Raw genomic sequence first — 21,487 nt, 5'->3', positions numbered from 1 at the left:
CAAATTAACAAACTTTTCCAAATTAACAAGGAATATCAATGGATAAACTGAAGCAAGAGACACATACTAAACTAAGAATTCATAAGCAACCCAAAGATAAAAACATCTCACACTGAGACAACTACCAAACAAGCTTATAGGTCTCATTTAGACTTACAAGTGGATAAAGGAAGGTTCTTTCAGCATTCTTCTGATTACTCTAAGCCGAAACCAAAAACGATATCCAAAAGCTTTAGTGATTGCTTTTACGGAATTTTTGTATAGATTGTAAAACTAAGTTGAATCGAGAAAGTAAGAAGGAGATTGAAACAGTGGAGCTTCCATGGAATTCATAAACACAATCGAAAAAACTTGATGGTGGTTAGTCGTCTTCATTCGTAAGCACATGTTCTTGATCGATGAATTTATAAAGTCTTATAAATTTGAGATTTGAAAACTTTATGAGAAAGACTTCGTCTTCCTTCTCAGAAATTGATCGATTTTGAGAAATCAAAGATTTAACTACAGAAAGAGACGAAAATCACCATATATTATCCTCTCACCTTTGTTACGCATTCGTCATGTTTTGTTCGTTTGAGCTTGTAGTCCTCACCAAATCTCGTCAGACGTCAGCGTCTTCAAATCTCGCTGGAGTCGTCGAATCTCGCCGGAGAAATCATCATAATCGTAGAATCTCCTCGGAGTCGTGAATCTCGTCGTTCAATTTGGGAACTATTTGAATCGTGGGAGAAAGAAAATAGGTGTATGTTTGATTAAATAAGGGTATAATGGTACTTTAGCCATTAAAATTTTAATGGTAAAATTGAAAAGTGTAAAGTTGAAAAGTGGTATTAGGAAAGTGGTATTAGTGGCAATTCCCCTAGGAAGTGTCAATAATAAATATTTATATTAAAGTATACTATATATCAATGTAAATATCAATAAAATTTAATTTATACCATATAAAGTAAATAAAATTATTATTTTTTATTTAATTACCAAAAACATGATTGTAAATCAGCAAAAGGTATTTGTTTTGATTTACTCTAATGTATATACTTTTATGTATACAAATTATTTTTTAAATAATGGTTTCTGATATCTTATTTGATTCTGACAATAACAGAAGCACACTTCTTGAAATCGAAGTGATTTTTAACATTGGAAGCACTATATATATTATTACATTCAGATTAAATAATTTAGTTTTGATTTTTATTTTTAAAAAGCTTTTAATTAAATATCATCACAAGATTCGAGTCACCTTCTTTTGAGTTTCTTATAAAAATGAGAGATTTGATCATTCGTCTAATATTTTTTTCCCTAATATCCTATCTAGCTATTATAATTGTAAGAATGAAAGATTTGAACTATTTATTATATATTTTCTTCTTTATCATTTAATAAATCAAACAGTTCTTAGTTTATACTTTATTTACATATAAACTGTTTCTCAAAATAATCACAGTGGAATACACCACCAAATATATATATATATATATATCAATATTTAGATTCAATAAATATCTCACATTCAATTCCTTATGGTTTTGCTTAAGCCGACACGGTCATTGTAATTTTAAATAATAAAAAGTTTACACCAATAACATTAAATAGAAAAATTGATTTTAAATTATATTAATTGCATCCATATATGTGTTTACCATTTTAAAATTTTGTTTAATTGTTTAATTCTGTAAACTATATATTTTTACTAATCAACACAATTCCGCACTATTAATTTTATCAAAACTGTATTTATTCTGCAAAATACTTAGAACCGCAGTTGAACCATTTGATATGTTAATTCCATAGAGCTAAAGAGAGAGCCAAAAAAGGATCTTTTGTGTATAATCCTGCATAATCTCGAGACTATAGCTAATCCAATAGCTGCTTCAGCGGCTGCAATTGCTATAACCCATCATTCAGATAGAAGGGGGTAAACAGATGAGTTCAGATATTAATGAACTCTATAGAAGAGTTATCTATCGGAACAATACTCTTACTGATCTGCTTCGACTCATATTCCCAAAAAAGTGGATCCTGCTCTAATAGCCCCGAATAAATTAAATACAAGCATTAAAATAAAAAAGCTTATTATTCCACAACAACAATTCAATTTATACTCTTTAACACCAGCTTTGAATCCAACACTTGCTTTAGTCTTTGTTTGTGGTGCTATAATATTAAATCCACGGGTGACGAGAGTTTAAATGTATTTCTTTTTCTGAAATGATAGGGCCAAAAATGGAGTAAAGAAAACTTTATTAAAAAGGAAACTAAATATTTGCCAAGCACGTGGCTATGGGTGTCAAAATGGGTCATGACCCATGGGTTGACCCAATCCAAGTTGATTCATTAACCCAAATGAACTGTTTATTTTTGATCCAATGGATTAATGGGTTAATAGGTTAATGGATTAATAGGTTAATGGGTTAACAAGTTAATGAGTTTATTGGGTTGGGTCAACTCTGACCCATTTTGTTTTCAATTAAAAAAACCATGAGTAAACCACCCAATTCTAAGGTTTGATAGAATTGGAAAATCATGAGTTTCTCAAAGGGCAATTGTCAATAATAACACCTTTTGAAGTTTATGTCTCAAAAATAGCAATAGAAGGAGAAAGTCACAAAAATGACATTCATTAAAGGGTAAAATATCTCTAATACCCTTGGTTTAAAATTAAAAAAACAAACAAAAATAAATAAAAATAAATAAAATAAAAATATAAATAAATGAAAAAAAATAATTTTTTTTATAGTTTCAGATTATATGTTTTCAGATTCGAAATTTTTTAAAAAAATTTTTGAATTTTTTTTTATTTTTTTTCAAATTTTCTTTTTATAATTTAAAAATACTTTTTGAAACTGTTTTTTAAATTTTTATTTTTTATTTTAGTATTTATTTTTTTATAAAATTTTAAACCCTAATTCCAAAACCCCACCCCTTAACTCTAAACCCTAAGATTTGGATTAATTAACCCAAGGGGTATAAGTGTATATTTACCTCTTTAATGAAACCTATTTTTGTGACTTTGAGCCTTAAGTGCTACTTTGGGAACAAAAACTTGGTTTGGTGCTATTCTAGTCTTTTTCTCTTTCTCAAAAGTTCAATCATTTATTCGGTGGTAAAATGCGTTTCCCGGCAAAACCGCAAAAATAAGTTTTTCCACTAAAACCACGAAAATACGTTTTTCAGCTAAAACCGCAAAAACGCGTTTTTCCGCCAAAACCGCAAAAACAAGTTTTCCTGTCAAAACCGCAAAAAAACGCATTTTTTCGCAAAAACCGCAAAAGCTCATTTTTCCGCAAAACCGCAAAAACTCGTTTTCCCGCAAAACCGCAAAAACGCGTTTTACCGCCAAAACCGCAAAAATGCATTTTTCCGCCAAAACCGCAAAAACGCAATTTTCCGCCAAAACGCGTTTTCCCGCAAAAATGCGTTTTCCCGCAAAAACGCGTTTTCCCGCAAAAACGCAATTTCCGCCAAAACATGTTTTCCCGCAAAAACGTGTTTTCCCGCAAAAACACGCTTTCCCGCAAAATCGCCTTTTCCCGCAAAATCGCGTTTTCCCGCAAAATCGCGTTTTCCGTAAAAACGCGTTTCCCGCCAAATCCTAAAAATGTGTTTTCCCTCCAAAACCGCAAAAACGCAATTTTCCACAAAAAACGCAATTTCCTGCAAAAACACGTTTTCCTTCAAAAACGCGTTTTCCCGCAAAAACGCATTTTCTCTTAAAAACGCGTTTTTACGCCAAAACCCAAAAAGTGTTTTCTCTCCAAAACCGCAAAAACACATTTTCCGCTAAAACCACAAAACGCGCTTTTCCGCCAAAACTGCAAAACACGTTTTTCCGCCGAAACTGCAAAAACTCATTTTCCCGCAAAAATGCGTTTTTCCGCCAAAACCACAAAAAAACGTTTTCTCATTACGATCAACTTGGTCTTAACTTAAAAATAATTCATTATAAAGATGTTGGGTTGATGGGTCAACCATTAACCCTTCTAACCTATTTAATTTAATGGGTCATGGACAACTCAACCTATTTATTAAATGAGTTAGGTTGACCCATGATCCATTAACAGTAAATCCATTTGGGTTATGGGTTGGGTTAGATCCGTTTGACCCATTTTTGACACCTTTACACGTGGCACAATATAATTAGGCGACAGCAGTGTCAGCAAAGTGACCGACCTCAGAGGATCACACGATAAACAAAACGCGCACACATATGTATATATAGATTTTATATAAATCTGGGCCGTCATCCTCCTCCACATTTCTCGCTTTACGCAACTGTCAACGAACGAACAAAAGCAGAAAAAAACCCCTAAAATTGGTCTACAAATATGAACCCTGCAGACGGATCTTTGTTGGATCCAAACGGTACAATGACCGTACCTGCAATCGGACCCTTGACTTCTTCGGAGGATCTGAGCAAGAAGATAAGGAAGCCTTATACCATTTCCAAGTCCAGAGAGAGCTGGACCGAGCCCGAGCACGACAAATTCCTCGAAGCTCTTCAGCTGTGAGTCTTATCCTTTCATTTCAGGCAGCCTCGTTGGTTTCAGAACGTTTCAAATAGATTTGCGACTGCGCTTTGCAGGCGGTGGAATTATTCTTTATGATTAGTAGAACTGGAATTGAGGGTTTAGAAAGTAATTGAAGTTGTAACTAGTAAGGTTTGTATATACATATAGTGGGAAGGATCTTCTTGAGAGACTATGAATGATACTTACTTACTGTTCATTGCTTATTCCAACTGTGTATTTGTGTGATGCATTCATGAGGATTGGGCACATTATGTATTTAGGTTTTTTGATACTTGATTATCTGATTTCTGATATATCCCTTATGCATATGATTTTGTCTTTTTTTTTGTTTTAGGTTTGACAGAGACTGGAAAAAGATTGAAGCTTTCATTGGCTCAAAGACTGTGATTCAGGTGCAGTTTCTTGTTTGATCTCTCTCTCTGTCGTCTTTCTCTTGGGCCCATCTGTGATTTACCTTGGAATAGGGTTCTTTCCTCCCGTTTGATATCTTCACAGAGTATTCTTTTCAAAACTGCTTTATTGTCTGAACTATTAGGAACAAGAGTTGTACATGCTTTTGTTCCTCATCGCGCTGAGATTTCATCTGTATATTTTCTGGCATTGCACAAGTGAGCTTGTTTAACTCCATTGTGTGGTTTTCTTTAATATATCGCAGATAAGAAGTCATGCTCAGAAGTATTTTCTTAAGGTACAAAAGAGTGGGACTGCTGAACATCTCCCTCCCCCTCGGCCTAAAAGGAAAGCCGCTCATCCGTATCCTCAGAAGGCTCAAAAGAACGGTGAGTAATTTAGCTTCTCGTAACGTAAGTGCATTGTTGTTTGCTTATTTTTATGTAATTTTTTTATCCGGCATGTGCAGTTCAACCTCAAGTACCAGGATCCTTCAAATCAACAGCTGAACCAAATGACCCAAGTTATATGTTTAGGCCCGAGTCTTCTTCGATGCTGATGACTTCTCCGCCACCCACTGCTGCTGCCGCGGCTCCCTGGACTAATAATGTGCAAACAATTAGCTTCACACCCCTCCCAAAAGGTTTTATTATTATCTGCAAGCAATCACTGTTAATATCATTTCCTTTTTCAAAGTTTTTGCTAAATGAAGCATATTGTTCTTCAATACTCTGTGATAGAAACAGCAGGAGCAGGAGCTAATAACAACTGTTCTAGTAGCTCTGAAAATACTCCAAGACCACGATCCAACAAGGACACAAATGTGCAAGCAAATCCTGGCCATTCATTAAGAGGTAAGCGTTGTTACACACGCTTTTTTTTTCCGTATCTTGCTTACCGTTTTTGTACTAAACTGCTCCTCCTTCTTTGTTTCAGTTTTGCCGGACTTTGGCCAAGTATACAGCTTCATTGGAAGTGTTTTTGACCCATATGCAAGTAATCATCTACAGAAGCTGAAGAAGATGGACCCCATAGATGTTGAAACAGTATGATTCATTGTCTCTCCAGTTTTACATTAATCTTAATGGAAACCACGTCGGCTCAAATGGAACCTAATGATAAAACCTAATCGTTGTTTTATTTGGTTCCCCCACACTACAGGTGCTACTGTTGATGAGAAATCTATCAATCAACTTGTCTAGCCCTGATTTTGAGGATCATGTAAGTATATCTTCCTTCGCAAACTCCTGTTAGACAATTTTTACTAGAAAACCCTCCCCTATTTCAGAACTAACCTCAAAACTCTTAAATGATTTCGAAACAACAGAGACGGCTTCTTTCGTCGTATGATATCGGCTCTGAGACAGCAGCTGATCATGGTGGAGTGTTTAAAACCTTAAACAAAGAACCACCAGAAATCTCTACTTGAAGTTCATTAAAAAAGGGGGGGGGGAAGGTTATGATGAAATGTCTCATGTGAGCAAAACCCATATTGGTTAACAGAATACAGAGTGATTCTGTTGTGGGTTTTGTTGTAAATATGAAGAAGATGAAGCTGGCGTTGAGCTGTTATATATATATACGTCTTTTGGATTATCTATGTTATATGTATAGTGTAGCATCTTTGAGTTTAAAAAAAAAGTAGTGTTCGTCTTCTGTCTACTTGTTTTGGAGCTTTTGTTGAAGCATGTAACAGTCTTCTGTGATGGAGACCAGAACTGTTGACGTGTTCTCTTGCATTATATTTTAGTCTAATATTAGACCGAAGAAACAACATAACCTTTTTAAAATAAATCAGGTGTACATGATTTATTTTAATACTGCCCATTTCCAAAGAAACTACTTGTCGTAAAAAAATTTAAAATATTTTTAATAAATAAATATTAATTATATTTTAAAATAAAATAAAATTTTATTAATATTGCAAATTTTCTTTTTCGTATCAATATTTTAATATAAATCTGATTTAATTAAACATAAAACTATATTTAAGAATATGTATGTATATATTTGAAATTATAATCTTAGATAGATTTTTTTATTTATTTTAATTAAATATATTAAATAAATTTGTGAAAGTTACACAATTACCAAAAATCAAAATTAAACAATATTTATAAAATTTGTAGATATATAAGAAAATAATGATTTTATGATTAAATTTTTATAGTTTTCTTAAAAAATTGTATACATTTTTGAAAATTTTAGTAATAAAATTGTATAATTAAATTATATTTCGAAATTTATTATGCCATTTGAATATATTTATTTTAATGATGATTTATGAGTTATTCCCATATTCTAAAAAAAATTCCAAAAATATAAATTGACATTAAATGTAATATATGAGTTATTACCTTATTTTAAAAAATTTACCAAAAATATAAGTTAACATTAAATGCAATTATCCATGTCATATTAAACTATAAGACATGTCATCAATTTCATTAGCCATGTCATATTTGTTTTGTGTAAATGATTATACAAAGGACATGTGGCAAAATCACTTCGCAAATATAGTCTAGGTATATTTATTTTAATGATGATTTATGAGTTATTCTCATATTCTAAAAAAATTTCCAAAAATATAAATTGACATTAAATGTAATATATGAGTTATTACCATATTTTAAAAAAAATTACCAAAAATATAAGTTAACATTAAATGCAATTGTCCATGTCATATTAAACTGTAAGACATGTCATCAATTTCATTAGCCATGTCATATTTGTTTTGTGAAACTGATTATACAAAGGACATGTGGCAAAATCACTTCGCAAATATAGTCTAGGGGATTTCGATATACGAAGTCTCTTTTAGCGGTGACAGTCGGTTGTCTCCTTGCTTGTTTTAACCATTTGTGTGTTGGTGAATTGTATATAGATGATAGATAACTACTTTCCTATCTTAAAGGCCCATATTTTATAATTTCAGAGTCCATTAAAAGTCCAAACAAGCATATAAATTCATCTTTTTCGGAAAGAGGAATCCTATCTTCTCTACACTCTTAAATCTCTCCACTCCCTGCGTCTCTTCTCGAGAAAGCTCTCCCACCGATACAATGGTACATTTGAGCTCTCCTTTCGATCTATCGCGTCATGTTTTTATGGATGAATTCTAACAATTATCGTCTTCCTTGTATGTTTCAGATTATCTCAGAGGAAAACCGCAGAGAGATCTGCAAGTACCTTTTCGAAGGTTCGCTCCTTCGTATCTCTCTATTGTCTAGATGTCTGTATCAATATTTACTCGTGACTACTTTAGCTTATGCTATTGGAGGATTAAACGGTGTTACGAATTAGACCATTCTTAGTGTCATTTCAACATTTTTAGTGTGATCTAAGAACGAACTTATATCTAGTTAAGTTCCAAACTCTTGTTATAGTTTAGAACTCTGAAATTCAAGTTCAACTTCTAATACATTTTAGAGTTTAGACAAATCCACTGCTGAAACTACATTGCACAATGTTCAAATTATAGGTTAATGTCTGAATGTCTGAGTTTGTGTAATGCATTTTTTCATAACTTGTTTTGCTAGAAGTTTCAATGTTTGTCTTGCGTCGTTGCTTATTAGAAGATGAGGCTGTGTTGATGGATCATATTTGAATGTGGGTTTTGTAGAAGGAGTTTACTTTGCGAAGAAAGATTTCAATCTCGCAAAGCATCCGTTGATTGAGTCAGTACCCAACCTGCAAGTGATCAAGCTCATGCAGTCTTTCAAATCCAAGGAGTATGTTAGGGAGACATTTGCTTGGATGCATTATTACTGGTTTCTCACCAACGAAGGGATTGAGTTCTTGAGAACTCACCTTAACCTTCCTTCTGATGTTGTTCTTGCTACCTTGAAGAAGTCTGCCAAGCCTATTGGTCGTCCTTTTGGTGGCCCACCTGGTGACCGCCCAAGGTGATTTCACTATTTTCTTACCTCATTACCTACCTAAATGAGCTTTGATGATGACTTAGTTTGTGGTTTCTTGTTGGTATTTCAGAGGACCTCGCTTTGAAGGAGGAGACCGTCCCAGATATGGTGACCGTGATGGGTATCGTGCAGGTCCTTGTGGTGGTGAAGGCGAAAAGGGTGGAGCTCCAGCTGATTACCAGCTATTTTTCCAAGTAAAATATCTTCATTCATTCCCCTTTTGCCTTTATTTGCTCAAAATGTATTAGTTCTTAGATGATTTTCGTTTTAAGAACCTTAAGGGTGGGGTTCTCCACAAAATAATAGACTCCACACCTACATACACATATACAACATATACTTATACACATATGAATCTTTAGAACTCTAATGGGTAGAACCCCCCCTCCCCCCCCCATTGGAGGTGCTCTGAACCTCCTGCTATACTGGTTAACCTTTTCGGCTCTCATCCGATCTTGATAATTTGTAGTAATAACGTCTTGATATCTGATACTTCTTAACCTATTAACCATTTCAAAGTCTTTTAGTTATATCATGTACATAGCTTATGTTGTGATTTTTCCGTATCTTGGATTGTTTGCCACTGTTTTGACACTTTTGTGGTTTGTCTTGTACAGGGAAGTGGCGGCAGGCCTGGTTTTGGCCGTGGTACTGGAGGTTATGGTGTAGCTGCACCATCTGGTTCAGGTCTCCCTTGAAGAAGAAATGTTTTTAGTTGACAGTAAGAGGATGGAGGACTTGTTTCACCTTTTAAATTTTGTTTTTGTAATCCAAATTCCACAATTCTTCATAATCTATTTGAATTCAGTTTAATTGTGCCTAGCAAAAATGAAAATTTCGAAAAAGTTGCGTTTCTCCCCCTGTCTTCTCACTCCACGTGAGCATAAAATGAGAAAATACCATTTACCAATTTAACAAATCAAATTGTCTATGTTCATTAGCGTTATTCTTCGAATGAACAGTGATTTTATTTTGCGCTGAACTTGTTGGTTCAGCGGCGGTCTTGCTGAAAGTGAATCTAACTTTGGTTTGTTATTGATGGTTCACTGTACTTGAGGTCTTCGTTGCCAAAATTTTAGTTGCAGCAAGATAAACATGCTAAGGTAATAGCTCTACGGCAATTGTTCCCTCCTTTGCTTGTGTAGTTGTGTTGGTTTTTTAGTATCAGTTGTTTTCAGTTTAGATAAAAGCGATTGCTAGTGAACAAACAAACTCACTTAGCTCTTAGCTGACTATTCACTTGAAAAGGACAATAATACAAACATACGCACCAGACACGAAAAAAAAGGAAAGACGCTTACAAACCAACAAAAGTTCAGACGACCATGGAAGACACCAAGACAAAAGACACTAGAACTCTTAATACTCAAAACGACCAAACATAAGGCGAGATTTGGTTCTCTTAGTCAACTTTCTCCATTTTGCTCTCTTCAGCAGCATCCTCCTCCAAGGCAGGCATGTCACCATCTTCCTCAACATTCTCGTCCTCATCGATGCTCAGACCCAGCTTCAACATCCTGTGAATCCTAGCTGCAAACGTGTTCGGCTCATCGAGACTGAATCCAGATGTCAATAGAGCTGTCTCGAACAGCAACATCACAAGATCTTTGACAGAGTTGTCGTTCTTGTCCACCTCAGCTCTCTTCCTCAACTCCTCCATTATCCCATTGTCTGGGTTGATCTCCATGGTTTTCTTGCTTGACATGTAGCCACTCATGCTGCTATCCCTCAGAGCCTTCGCCTTCATAATGTTCTCCATGTTCGCAGTCCATCCATACTCCCCAGTCACAAGACAGCAGGGAGAATAAACAATTCTGTCTGAGACGACGACCTTCTCAACCTTGTCACCGAGAATGTCCTTAATTGTCTTGCAGAGGTTCTCGAAGGACTTCTTCTTCTCTTCCTTCTTTTTCTTCTCTTCTTCTGTCTCATCTTCAAGCTTTAACCCTTCCTTCGTTGCAGAGACGAGTTTTTTTCCATCGTATTTCTTCAACTTGCCTACAGCGTATTCATCAATAGCATCGACCATGTAGAGCACTTCGTACCCTCTTTTCTTCAGCTTCTCCAGGAATGGAGAGTTCTCTACCGCCTTTTTGCTTTCACCAGTTATGTAGAAGATGTCCTTTTGCCCTTCCTTCATCCTTGTCACGTAGTCTTTCAAGCTCGTCATCTCATCAGCGCTTTTTGTCGAGTGGTAGCGAAGAAGATCAGCAATCTTTGACCTGTTCTGACTGTCCTCGTGGATACCCAATTTGAGATTTTTGGAGAAAGTGTCGTAGAACTTGTTGTAGTCCTCTTTTTTCTCGGCAATCTCGTTGAACATCTCCAGGCACTTCTTCACTAGGTTCTTCCTGATCACCTTAAGGATCTTGTTCTGCTGGAGAGTCTCACGGGAGATGTTGAGTGGTAAGTCATCAGAATCAACAACACCTTTCACGAAACTGAGGTACTCTGGGATTAACTCTTCACAGTTGTCCATAATGAACACTCTCCTGACATACAACTTGATGTTGTTCAGCTTCTTTCTGGTGTCAAAGAGATTGAACGGAGCTCTCTTTGGAACAAAGAGAATCACTTTGAATTCAAGCTGCCCCTCCACTGCGAAGTGCTTCACGGCAAGATGATCCTCCCAGTTGTTGGTCAGGCTCTTGTAGAACGAGGCATACTCGTCCTTGCTAATTTCTTCTGGCTTCCTCAACCAGATTGGTTTCTGCTTGTTGATGAGTTCCCACTCGTGAGACACTTCCTTGATCTTCTTCTTTTTTTTACCGTCCTTCTCCTTCTCTTCATCAACTTCTTCAACTTCGCCTTCAGTTTCTTTCTTTGCTTCGTCCTCATCCTCATCATCACTGATCTCCTTCTCAGTTGTTTCTCAGTCCAGAGGTAAATCGGGTAACTGATGAACTCAGAATGCTTCTTCACCAAGTCCTTGAGTCTCCTCTCCTCCAGATATTCAAGTTAAACAAACAGACACTCTCATAAGGACACAACACACAATAAGCAAAAGAACAATCCTGAAATTTTCGACTGTGACTTCATTACCTGATCCTCTTTGAGGAAGAGAGTGATCTTAGTTCCTCTACCAAGCGGTTCCCCGTCCACATCCCTTGTAACAGTGAAGGAACCACCAGCTTGAGACTCCCATACGTACTGCTCATCATCATTGTGCTTGGTGGTGACAATAACCTTCTCAGCAACAAGGTAAGAAGAGTAGAAACCAACACCAAAATGACCAATCATGCTGACATCAGCACCAGCTTGGAGCGCTTCCATGAACTCCTTGGTACCAGATCTCGCAATGGTCCCCAAGTTGTTCACCAGATCTGCCAAGTAACAAAGGAGTCAAAAACAAGCGGCACAAGAAACACTAAAACCTCAATGAGAATAAAAAGAAAATCAGGGATGAGAATGCGTTACCAGCTTTGGTCATGCCAATGCCAGTCGATGATAGAGAGCGTCTTGTTGGCCTTGTCTGGGACCAACCTAATGAAGAGCTCAGGCTGTCCATCGAGCTTGCTCTTATCCGTCAAGCTCTCAAATCGAATCTTGTCAAGAGCCTAATAATATTCACAATCAAGTTATTTAATGTCATGATCTACATTCAACCATGATTAGCAAGCAAGATCGAGAGATCGATTCCTAAACTAATACGCACAGGTTGATATCTAAAACTAAACCTAATCGAACATCGTAAGCAGGAAGAACAAGCAGGAGAATAATAAGCAGAGGAGAGGTTTAAGGAGGACGTACATCAGAAGAGTTACTGATGAGGTCACGTAGTAAGATCTCCTTGTTGCTGTAGAAAGTGTTGATGATCAAGCTGAGAATTGCTGGTTGATTTCAGCCTGGAAGGCGAAGGTCTCTGCGTCAGCCATCTGAACTTCCGCCATCGCCAACGATTCGGAAACGAAGATCGAAGAGATTGCTGTAGAAAACTTAAGTGAGCGCTTCGAGAGATTTTGATGATTCTATCTTAAGCAGGCAAGGAGAAACGAAGCACAATATATATTTATATGAGGGGAGATAAAAGTTCTAGTCTCTTCTTTTGAATGCGAGGAAACCAGTGGATTCTCGATTGTTCCGTGAAACGACGTCGTTCTTGCTAAGTATCCTTTTTTTTTGTCACAGCTTCTTGCTAAGTATCCACATCCTCCTCTTTCGATGAAAGCAACCGTTTCCTCGAGGGACCCACCAAAGGTGTCTTTGTGAGCAACAAATTCTAGTAGATTCTTCTTTTGTTTGTTTCCGGTTTTTCAAACCTTATAGCCGGAAAAGAAATTAGTTTCGGTTTGAGAAATTTCATTTTTTTTTTAAATTTATTTGCCTTCTACAAGTTTTTTGGTTTGTAATTATAAAAACCCAATTTCTCTTTTTGAATTCATTCATGGACAAAGTAGTTCTTACATGTTTTCTTATATTCATCCACATATCTTCGGTAAATTTTAAAATAAAATTCTCTCAAATAGATATTTTTAAGTTTTTGTCACACAAACAACATTCGAAAAAATGACCAAAATAACTTTTTTTTTATTTTTAAAAATTTAATTTTAATTTTTAATTTTTAAAATTTAAAAATCCTATCCCAAAATTCCACCCCTTAACTCTAAACTCTAAGTCTAGATTTGTTAACCCTAACATAAAACTTATTTTGTATTTTTATACTTTAATAAAATTTATTTTGGTAATTTTCTTCATTGATAGATTTTTTTGTGAAGATAAACTAAAATGAGGTTATCATATGAAAATTCTCAATTTTAAACTAAACATATTTAGATAAATAGTTTCAATTCATATTTCAGTTCGATTTTCTTCAACTCTACAGTCAGGGCCAGCTTACTAGGGGGACAAACGGTGCGACTTCCCCGGATTCAAGCTCGTGTCCTCCCGTATAATAATAACTAAGGGGACCATTTTTTTTAAATCTATATTGTTATATATAAAAGAAATTATAAATATAATAAATAAAATTGAAAAAGATCCATAATTATTTGATCTGTATATAGTCTTATTTTCATTACAAAATATACAGATATTACTGATTAAATTTTAAAAATATTTTAAATATTATCTGCATATAAATTTTAGAGAGTGAATTTTTTTTTTTGTCTTAAGGTCCCTAACAATGTTGAGCCGGTCATGTCTAATGTCGCATGAATTATTTGGCTTGGATTCAATTTTAGTTCAAATATAAATATGTCTAATTCGAGTTTAGTGAAACAAACAATATTAATATGGCCATGTTCGTTTAAGTTGCGACCTACGACATGGCTCATGTCGAAAGTTATTGTGCGACCAATTGTGCAATCAAGTCGTAAGTCGCAACATTTGGTTAAAGGTCATAGAAACCTACGACCAGCGAAATTAACAACATTTTAGTTCGCTGCGACAATGCAAACGTACAGAGCCTATACGGTTCAGTTTTCAACATATTCGGTTTAATACAAATCAGCTCAGTTCCTCCTTGCTTGAGTACTCTACCAGATATATGCTTGATTAACGTAACTAGTGATATATAATAAAACAATTATGATGGTATTTCGAAATCATTATGATTTTGTCCTACAAATCTGATCAAGAACAAGAAGAAGCCGCCCGCTAGCCGTTATGTTTAAAAATATAAACCAATTCTCATTTGTCCTTCACCAATAGTCATTACAAGAACACTTGCCACCTTCGAACCGATGAAACCGATTGTTATCTCTCACAATGATCACTCGCCCCGTACATACCGACATGAACTTGATCGCATTATGACAATCCCCGCACACTCGCAGGTTCTTAATCACCCTGATCGGCCTATCCGCCGGAAACGTGATCAGCCCAAAAGCAATAGCTAACCTCTCGCTATGATACCTGATGGTCTGATTCTTCTCGTCTCCATCCACTTCTCTCAGAACAAAGCTCGTGTCTGCAACGTAACCCACTTTCTCCATCTCTTCCCCTAACTCAGCCAGCTTCTCGTAGATCTCCTTGCTCATCTCGTGTCGTCTCTCTCCAGCTGCAAATGTATGAACTCTGTTCCTTTCTTCAACCCAACTTAGTCCTGTTTCCTTCTTCTCCCCTCTGTCTCGAAGCAACTTTCTAGCTTTGGCTGCGTCTTCGAATCTACCATCGGCTGCATAAGCATTGGATAGCGAAATGTGCATACCGGAACTCACTGGTCCTAGTTCAAAGACCTTGTCTGCTGCAAACGCTGCAAGCTCTGTGTTCTTGTGGAGTGTACACCCCGTGAGTAAAGCTCCCCACACTGATTCCGTGGGATCGATAGGCATATTCGTGATGACTTCGAGGGCTTCTTGTAGCTTACCAGCTCGTGCCAACATATCCACCAAGGAAGCGTAATGCTTATCCGTCGGCTCGATTCTATATTCTTCCTTCATTATATCAAAGTAGTACCTCCCTTCGTCCACCAAACCCGCATGGCTACAAGCATTGAGCACGTTCAGAAAAGTTATAAAATTTGGTTTCAACCCAGACCGTTTCATCTTCTTAAACAACTCTATAACTTGTTGAACGTGCGAGTGTTGCGCACAGGCCTTGAGCATCGCGTTCCAAATCCCAAGATTCTTCACGGGGGTCTCGCGGAAGGCTTGATAAGCTCCTTCTAGAACACCACATTTTGAATACAACGAGACTAAAGAGCTTCCCACGAAGCTAGACGAGTCGAAGTTTGACTTAATACACAAACCTTGAACCTGTCTGCCTAACTCAAGAAGGGTCGAGTTAGCGCAGACACTGATGACACTTGAAAATGAGTGATCATTGACTTCAAGATTATCAAACAAAGCTTCTTTAAACATCAACAAAGCTTCCTCGTTCTCACCCATCTGTGCATACCCATAAATCATCGCACTCCAAGTAACAACATTTCTGTGAGGCATTTCGTCGAACACCTTCCTCGCATCAGCAACCTCTCCACATTTCCCATACATGTCGACAAGAGAAGTCCCCACGAAGACATCGGACTCGTACCCACTCTTCATCGAGAGACAGTGAACCGATCTTCCCACATCAGAACGACTGAGAATGGCACAGGACTTAGTAGCCGACGGGAGAACACGATCATCAGGGCGGAGGTTCCCGGCCATCATTTTCCTGAGGAAGTCGAGGGACTTCCATGGAAGCTCGTTCTGGGCGAAGCAGGAGATGATGGAGCTCCAAGTCGTGGCGCTCTTTTGCTGGGTTTCGTCGAAAGCTCGGAGAGAATCGAGTGGGAGCTGGGATTTGGAATAGAAGTTGATGAGATTGTTAGCGATGAGAGGGATGAGAAAGAGGCCTGATTTGACGATATAACCATGAAGCTGAAGTCCTTTAGCAGTGGATTTGGAGCGAGCTGAAGAAAGAAGGAGATCGTTAATGAGATGGTAGTTGTGGCATGGAACCGCGAAGAAAGCTGAAGAAACGTTGTCGAGCATTTGGACGATCCCGACGAGAAACCAAAACCTCAGTGGGTTTAGTTGTCCCTTTGTTGGGTAGATTTTGTCATGAATTGTCTCTGCCAGTTAGGCCCATTTACTTAAGTTGTTCACTTATTTGGCGTAGGATCTTTCATGGTCACGTGGTTGACAAACACATATGACCGCAACAATTTGAGTAGATTTCCTACCAGTGTTTTTATATCCGCCGGTCGGACCGGTAAACCCACTGAACCACTGAGTAATTCTTTTTTGGGAAAATTGTTTTTTTAGAGCAAAAAAATGGTAACTATGTCCCTTTATACTAATCTATACTATTTTATGTTCCATTAGACTAATTTTTTTCAAAATGGCAGTAATGCCCTTAAAATTGTAATTTTTTATTCTTTTTTCGTTTTTTTATTTTTTTGTTCCTTTTTTCGTTTTTTTATTTTTTTAAAAAAAAAATTGGTTTTTTTTTTCAAAATATAAAAGTGAATATTCCCAAATATTTTGTTTCCATATTTTTAGGAACTGATTTCTTATCCGTAGAATACAACTAATATGTAGAAATCGGCTTCTATAGTTTTTTAGAATTATAGTAATGTTTAGATTTTGATTTCTACATGTTTTAGATTTATAGTAAATCTGTAGAAGTCGGTTTCTACGTGTTTTAGATTTATATTAATGTGTAGATTTTGATTTATAAAGATTTTAGAACGATAGGTTAAGCGCGGAATGTGTATTCTAAATATTTTTAGAATACTCCTATTTACGTAGATCACGTATTCTAAACATTGTAGATTCAATGAAAAAAGTAGATTTCGTTTTCTACTTCGTAGAATGTCATTTCTACTTTATTTAGAACATAATATGAAATTTATAATTTTAACTTTTTTATAACTGGAAAAAATATCACTAAGTTCATATAGGTATTTTATCAAAAGTTACTATTTTTCCAAAAATTTTTTGTTTGTAAAACTATTTATTAAATTTATTTTCAAAAATATTAAAGGGTGTTATAGGAAAATATGACACAAAATATAGATTAGTCTAAAGGGACATAGTTACCATTTTTTTGCTCTAAAAAAACAGTTTTTCCTTTTTTTTTTTTGTCATTGAGGAATATATCAAAACAACAAATTGGAAACCAATAGACCCCATAAAAACCCCCCAAACATTTGGGAACAATAATAGTTCCTTTAAAGAGGAATAAGAATAAGAGCTTAGGCAGCAGTTGCTTCCTCCGATAACACTGCGGTCAACCATCTAGGGCCATTCCATGCCACATAGGATTGGAGGCGAAGGCGTTGGTCGCTTGTGAAACTCTGCGCAATCATAGAGGCTGCGTGTTACTGGAATTAGCGACGAACTGCAGGTTGCTTCCAGGCATTGAGTGAATGTGTCTGATAATGGAGTGAATAGCATGGTAATTTGGAGGATGACTGAGAGGATTACTAAAGATTTCAGCAACCTTCCCTGAGCAACACTCAAATATAACGTTTCTGAATTTCAAATCAACCATTGCTTCAGCAGACCATGACAGAGCGATAAGATCAGCTTGTACACCTGATAGGACACCACTAAAGCTTCTTCTACTATGGACCAGAGTAGTCCCAGCTGAGTCACTTACAACCCATGCAGCACCACAAGTTTGAGTGACTGCAGACCATGAAGCTCCCACATTTTAGACTTAACAAAGGACATGAGAGGTTTCTTCCACCGAGTAATTCAATTTGGGTTCTTAAAAATATCCGTTAATTAAAAATCCAATAAAAAACTCTTAAACTCGACAACCCGGCAACTGGTTGAACCACCAAATGAATCAATGAGTAATATTTTTATATAACTGTTTAATTATTTTATTAAAAATGTTGTACTACAAATAATAAGTTAGGATTTTAGTTTTCTCATGAACTTATCGTTTTCCTTACTGCCGCATATACTTTATATATCCTTCAACTTTTTTTAAATTTTTTTATAGTATTTTGTTCATTATGAATAGCATTTATTATTGCATTCTAGGTTCTAACTTCTATCATATAGAATGTGTTTTCTTCTTTTTCGTGAATCACATGCTTTCATTTTTTTTACATGTGTCTAAATAAATAATATTTTATCATGAATCAAATTTATTGATCTTATTCATTTAAAAAAACATATATAATATTGACTAAATTATTATTGTGATATTTAGATTTTGATGAACATTTATTATGCCACCTCAAGAAGATAGAGATTTTTGCCAAAACTAACCCACAACTTGATTTTAACCCCAAACCTATATCCAAACTTGAATCAAATGCAAAATTAACCTAAAAGCCTAGTGAAATTACAGCTCAACCCTTTGTGACCAAACAAAAAAACAGAAGCCATTTTTACGAATATAGCCCCAGTAAATCGTCTGAGTCGCCTGAGATGTTGGAAGTCGTCTAGACGACTGAAGTGTAAGTCGTCTGGTACCAGTTTATTTTAAAAATAATTTATAAATCTTGTAAAAAAATATTTTGATGCGTGAAAAATAAAAATCAAGTAATTATAAACAGTTTTAAGTGATATAAATTAAGATATGATAAAATTGATTTGTTTTGAAGATAGATGAGTGGAAGAAGTGACTCATGATATTCTTTGGTTTAGGAGTTTGACAAACATATGTTGTAGTATTGTATGTATTGTTAGGGTTAGATTTTGGAAAACTAAATTTTTTTTTTTCAAAAATTAGTTTTCACCTATATGTGTTTATTTCTGTGTATAGTAAACACTTTTCAAGTTTGATTTGATTTTATGAAGTGTTTAATTAGATAATTAAGTTTAGGGGTTATGTTTAGGGTGCGGACGACTTATATTTCAGTCGTCTGTTGAATAATTTACTCGGACGACGTATATTTCAGTCGTCCACATCGTACCGAACCTTTAATTTTACCAATGTACGTTTTAACCTAACCGGATCATTTACCGGACATATAAAAGCTAATTTATGGGTTATGTTTAGGGTCTAGACGACTTACATTTCAGTCGTCTGGTGAAGAAATTAAAACAGACGACTTACATGTAAGTCGTCCAAATATTCCCGCCTAAAATTTTTTAAAAAAAATTATTTTCCCGCTTAAATAATTTAAACCAGACGACTTACTTGTAAGTCGGCTGGAAAGTCTTCTATTTTAGTTTCCCGCTAAAAATATTTAATTTCCCGCTAAAAATATTAAACTCTTCGGGACGACTTACATATAAGTCGTCTGTTTTAATTTCTTCACCAGACGACTGAAATGTATGTCGTACAGGAAGTCGTCTGAGTCAAAAATATTTAACCTAATTAGATTTTTTGTCTCCTTATATAAAGAAAAATTTACACATTCTCTCTCCTCCTCTCAAATGGCTGCAACAAAAATGTAATGTTCATCATTCTAAAACTCTTCAACCTTTCTCTAATCTCTTTGACTTGAAAACACCAAACTTTATATGAATTTTTCAGTTTTGTCTCATGTATTTCTTACTAATCTATCTCTTTTGCAGGTTTTTAATCAAATGGTACTCATCTTCCACTAATTTAAAGGTAGATCTATTAATTTTAGATATGTATTTTTGTGTGTTCTATAAATGTAGATTTATCTAATCTTCCACTCATTTTCTCTATTTTTAAGTCATTTGAACGTTTTTGGATATGCAGGTTTTTTCAGATCTGGATTTGATATGCAGGTTTTTCAGATCTGGAAGACTTCTGGGACGACTTACCTGTTAGTCGTCTCGAAGTCGTCTGGACTTCTTGGAAGTCTTCTGACAAAGTCGTCTGGACTTCCAGGAAGTCGTCTGGACTTCCAGGAAGTCGTCTGGACTTCCTGGAAGTCATCTGGACTTCATGGAAGTCTTCTGACGAAGTCTCCCCTTCATAATAGATCTGAGCGTTTTGGTAAGTTTTTATGTCTGATTTTTCTTCATTTGGTAACTTCTTGTTGTATAAAGTTCTTACTTTTTTCCCAAACTAAAACTCTCCAAACCCACTTTAATCTCTTTGACTTGAAAACACCAAACTTTATATGAATTTTTCAGTTTTGTCTCATGTCTTTCTTACTAATCTATCTTTTTTGCAGGTTTTTAATTAGATGGTACTCATCTTCCACTAATTTAAAGGTATATCTATTATTTTTAGATATGTATTTTTGTGTGTTTTGTAAAGGTATATTTATCTAATCTTCTACTCATTTTTTCTGTTTTTAAGCCATTTGAACGTTTTTGGATATGCAGGTTTTTCAGATTTGGAATTAATATGCAGGTTTTTTAGATCTGGGACGACTTACCTGTTAGTCGTCTGGAAGTCGTCTGGAAGTCGTCTGGACTTCTTGGAAGTCTTTTGACAAAGTCGTCTGGACTTCTTGGAAGTCGTCTGGACTTCCTAAAAGTCGTCTGGATTTCCTGTAAAGTCGTCTGGACTTCCTGTAAAGTCGTCTGGAAGTCGTCTGGACTTCCTAAAAGTCTTCTGACAAAGTCGTCTGAACTTCCTGGAAGTCATCTGGACTTCTTAAAAGTCGTCTGGACTTCCTGGAAGTCTTCTGACAAAGTTTTCTTCCATATCAAGTGGAGTCCAAGCTTGTCTTTGTAGAGGAATGATCTATAATAGTTTTGTTTGTGGTATGTTTTGTGAATTGCATGTCTACTCTTTTAGTTGTGAATTTTTTGTAAAATCAGTAATAATGTTTTCCAAGATGTATTAAATGTGCTAACAATGTGTTTACACATTTACAAATCAATGAAATAATAGACTTCAGTAGCCTTTTTCTTATCTTTGGATCTCTCATATGCAATAATAAACTCCAATGGCCTTTTTCTCATCTTAATAAACAAGAATGTTGGTAGCTTCATATTGATACAACATTTTAAGAAGCATTTTAACCCTTCTTCCAACTCATAACAATAGTCATCATTATTGTCTATAACAATAATACTTAAGAGATGGAAACAAACAATAGTAACTAGTCAAAGCATATCATATTTTTTATAAGTTTGCGTTGAAAAACTTAGTCAAATTTAGTAAAACTAAGGGAGAGAACATATTTTGTAAATATGAGTTTTACATATCTTGAAGTTACTTATCACTCTTAAAAATACAACTTATTCAAAAACTAACGTAGAAGACTTAAAAACTAGCGGAGAAGACTTCCATGGAAGTCTTCTCGGATCAGTTAGAAACTTTAACTAACGTGAATGTTGGTAACCTCATAAATATCACCAATTAAGTTATAAATTTCATTCAGTA

At 35.5% G+C, this 21,487-nt stretch overlaps 3 protein-coding genes and 1 pseudogene across 4 annotated transcripts; 2 read left to right on the top strand and 2 right to left on the bottom strand.

Moving 5' to 3' along the window:
• The first annotated feature begins 4,227 nt into the window (after positions 1 to 4,227).
• On the top strand, positions 4,228 to 6,677 carry LOC106402800 (protein REVEILLE 6). Of its 2 annotated transcripts, none has more exons than XM_013843596.3 (8): positions 4,228 to 4,507; positions 4,867 to 4,924; positions 5,188 to 5,311; positions 5,392 to 5,565; positions 5,669 to 5,776; positions 5,859 to 5,968; positions 6,084 to 6,143; positions 6,250 to 6,677. In XM_013843596.3, the coding sequence occupies exons 1-8, from the start codon at positions 4,329 to 4,331 to the stop codon at positions 6,349 to 6,351; spliced, it is 915 nt and encodes a 304-aa protein (XP_013699050.2). In that variant the 5' UTR covers positions 4,228 to 4,328; the 3' UTR covers positions 6,352 to 6,677. The 2 variants fall into 2 exon arrangements, with proteins under 2 accessions (XP_013699050.2, XP_013699049.2); XM_013843595.3 differs by having other exon boundaries at positions 4,229 to 4,507; positions 5,663 to 5,776.
• A 931-nt stretch (positions 6,678 to 7,608) lies between these two features.
• Positions 7,609 to 9,540, top strand: LOC106403365 (40S ribosomal protein S10-3-like). Its single transcript, XM_048742766.1, has 4 exons — positions 7,609 to 8,121; positions 8,545 to 8,827; positions 8,913 to 9,036; positions 9,460 to 9,540. The coding sequence occupies exons 1-4, from the start codon at positions 8,022 to 8,024 to the stop codon at positions 9,538 to 9,540; spliced, it is 588 nt and encodes a 195-aa protein (XP_048598723.1). The 5' UTR covers positions 7,609 to 8,021.
• A 574-nt stretch (positions 9,541 to 10,114) lies between these two features.
• On the bottom strand, positions 10,115 to 14,139 carry LOC106405343 (annotated as a pseudogene).
• Positions 14,140 to 14,355: 216 nt separating this feature from the next.
• On the bottom strand, positions 14,356 to 16,432 carry LOC106403117 (putative pentatricopeptide repeat-containing protein At5g52630). The gene has a single exon (XM_013843964.3). The coding sequence runs from the start codon at positions 16,255 to 16,257 to the stop codon at positions 14,482 to 14,484; it is 1,776 nt and encodes a 591-aa protein (XP_013699418.1). The 5' UTR covers positions 16,258 to 16,432; the 3' UTR covers positions 14,356 to 14,481.
• Positions 16,433 to 21,487: the final 5,055 nt, after the last annotated feature.

Source organism: Brassica napus, chromosome A10, assembly GCF_020379485.1.
Source record: "Brassica napus cultivar Da-Ae chromosome A10, Da-Ae, whole genome shotgun sequence".
Lineage (NCBI taxonomy): Eukaryota > Viridiplantae > Streptophyta > Magnoliopsida > Brassicales > Brassicaceae > Brassica > Brassica napus.
The sequence above is the reverse complement of the archived record's forward strand: the minus strand, read 5'-3'. Positions and strand labels throughout refer to the sequence as shown.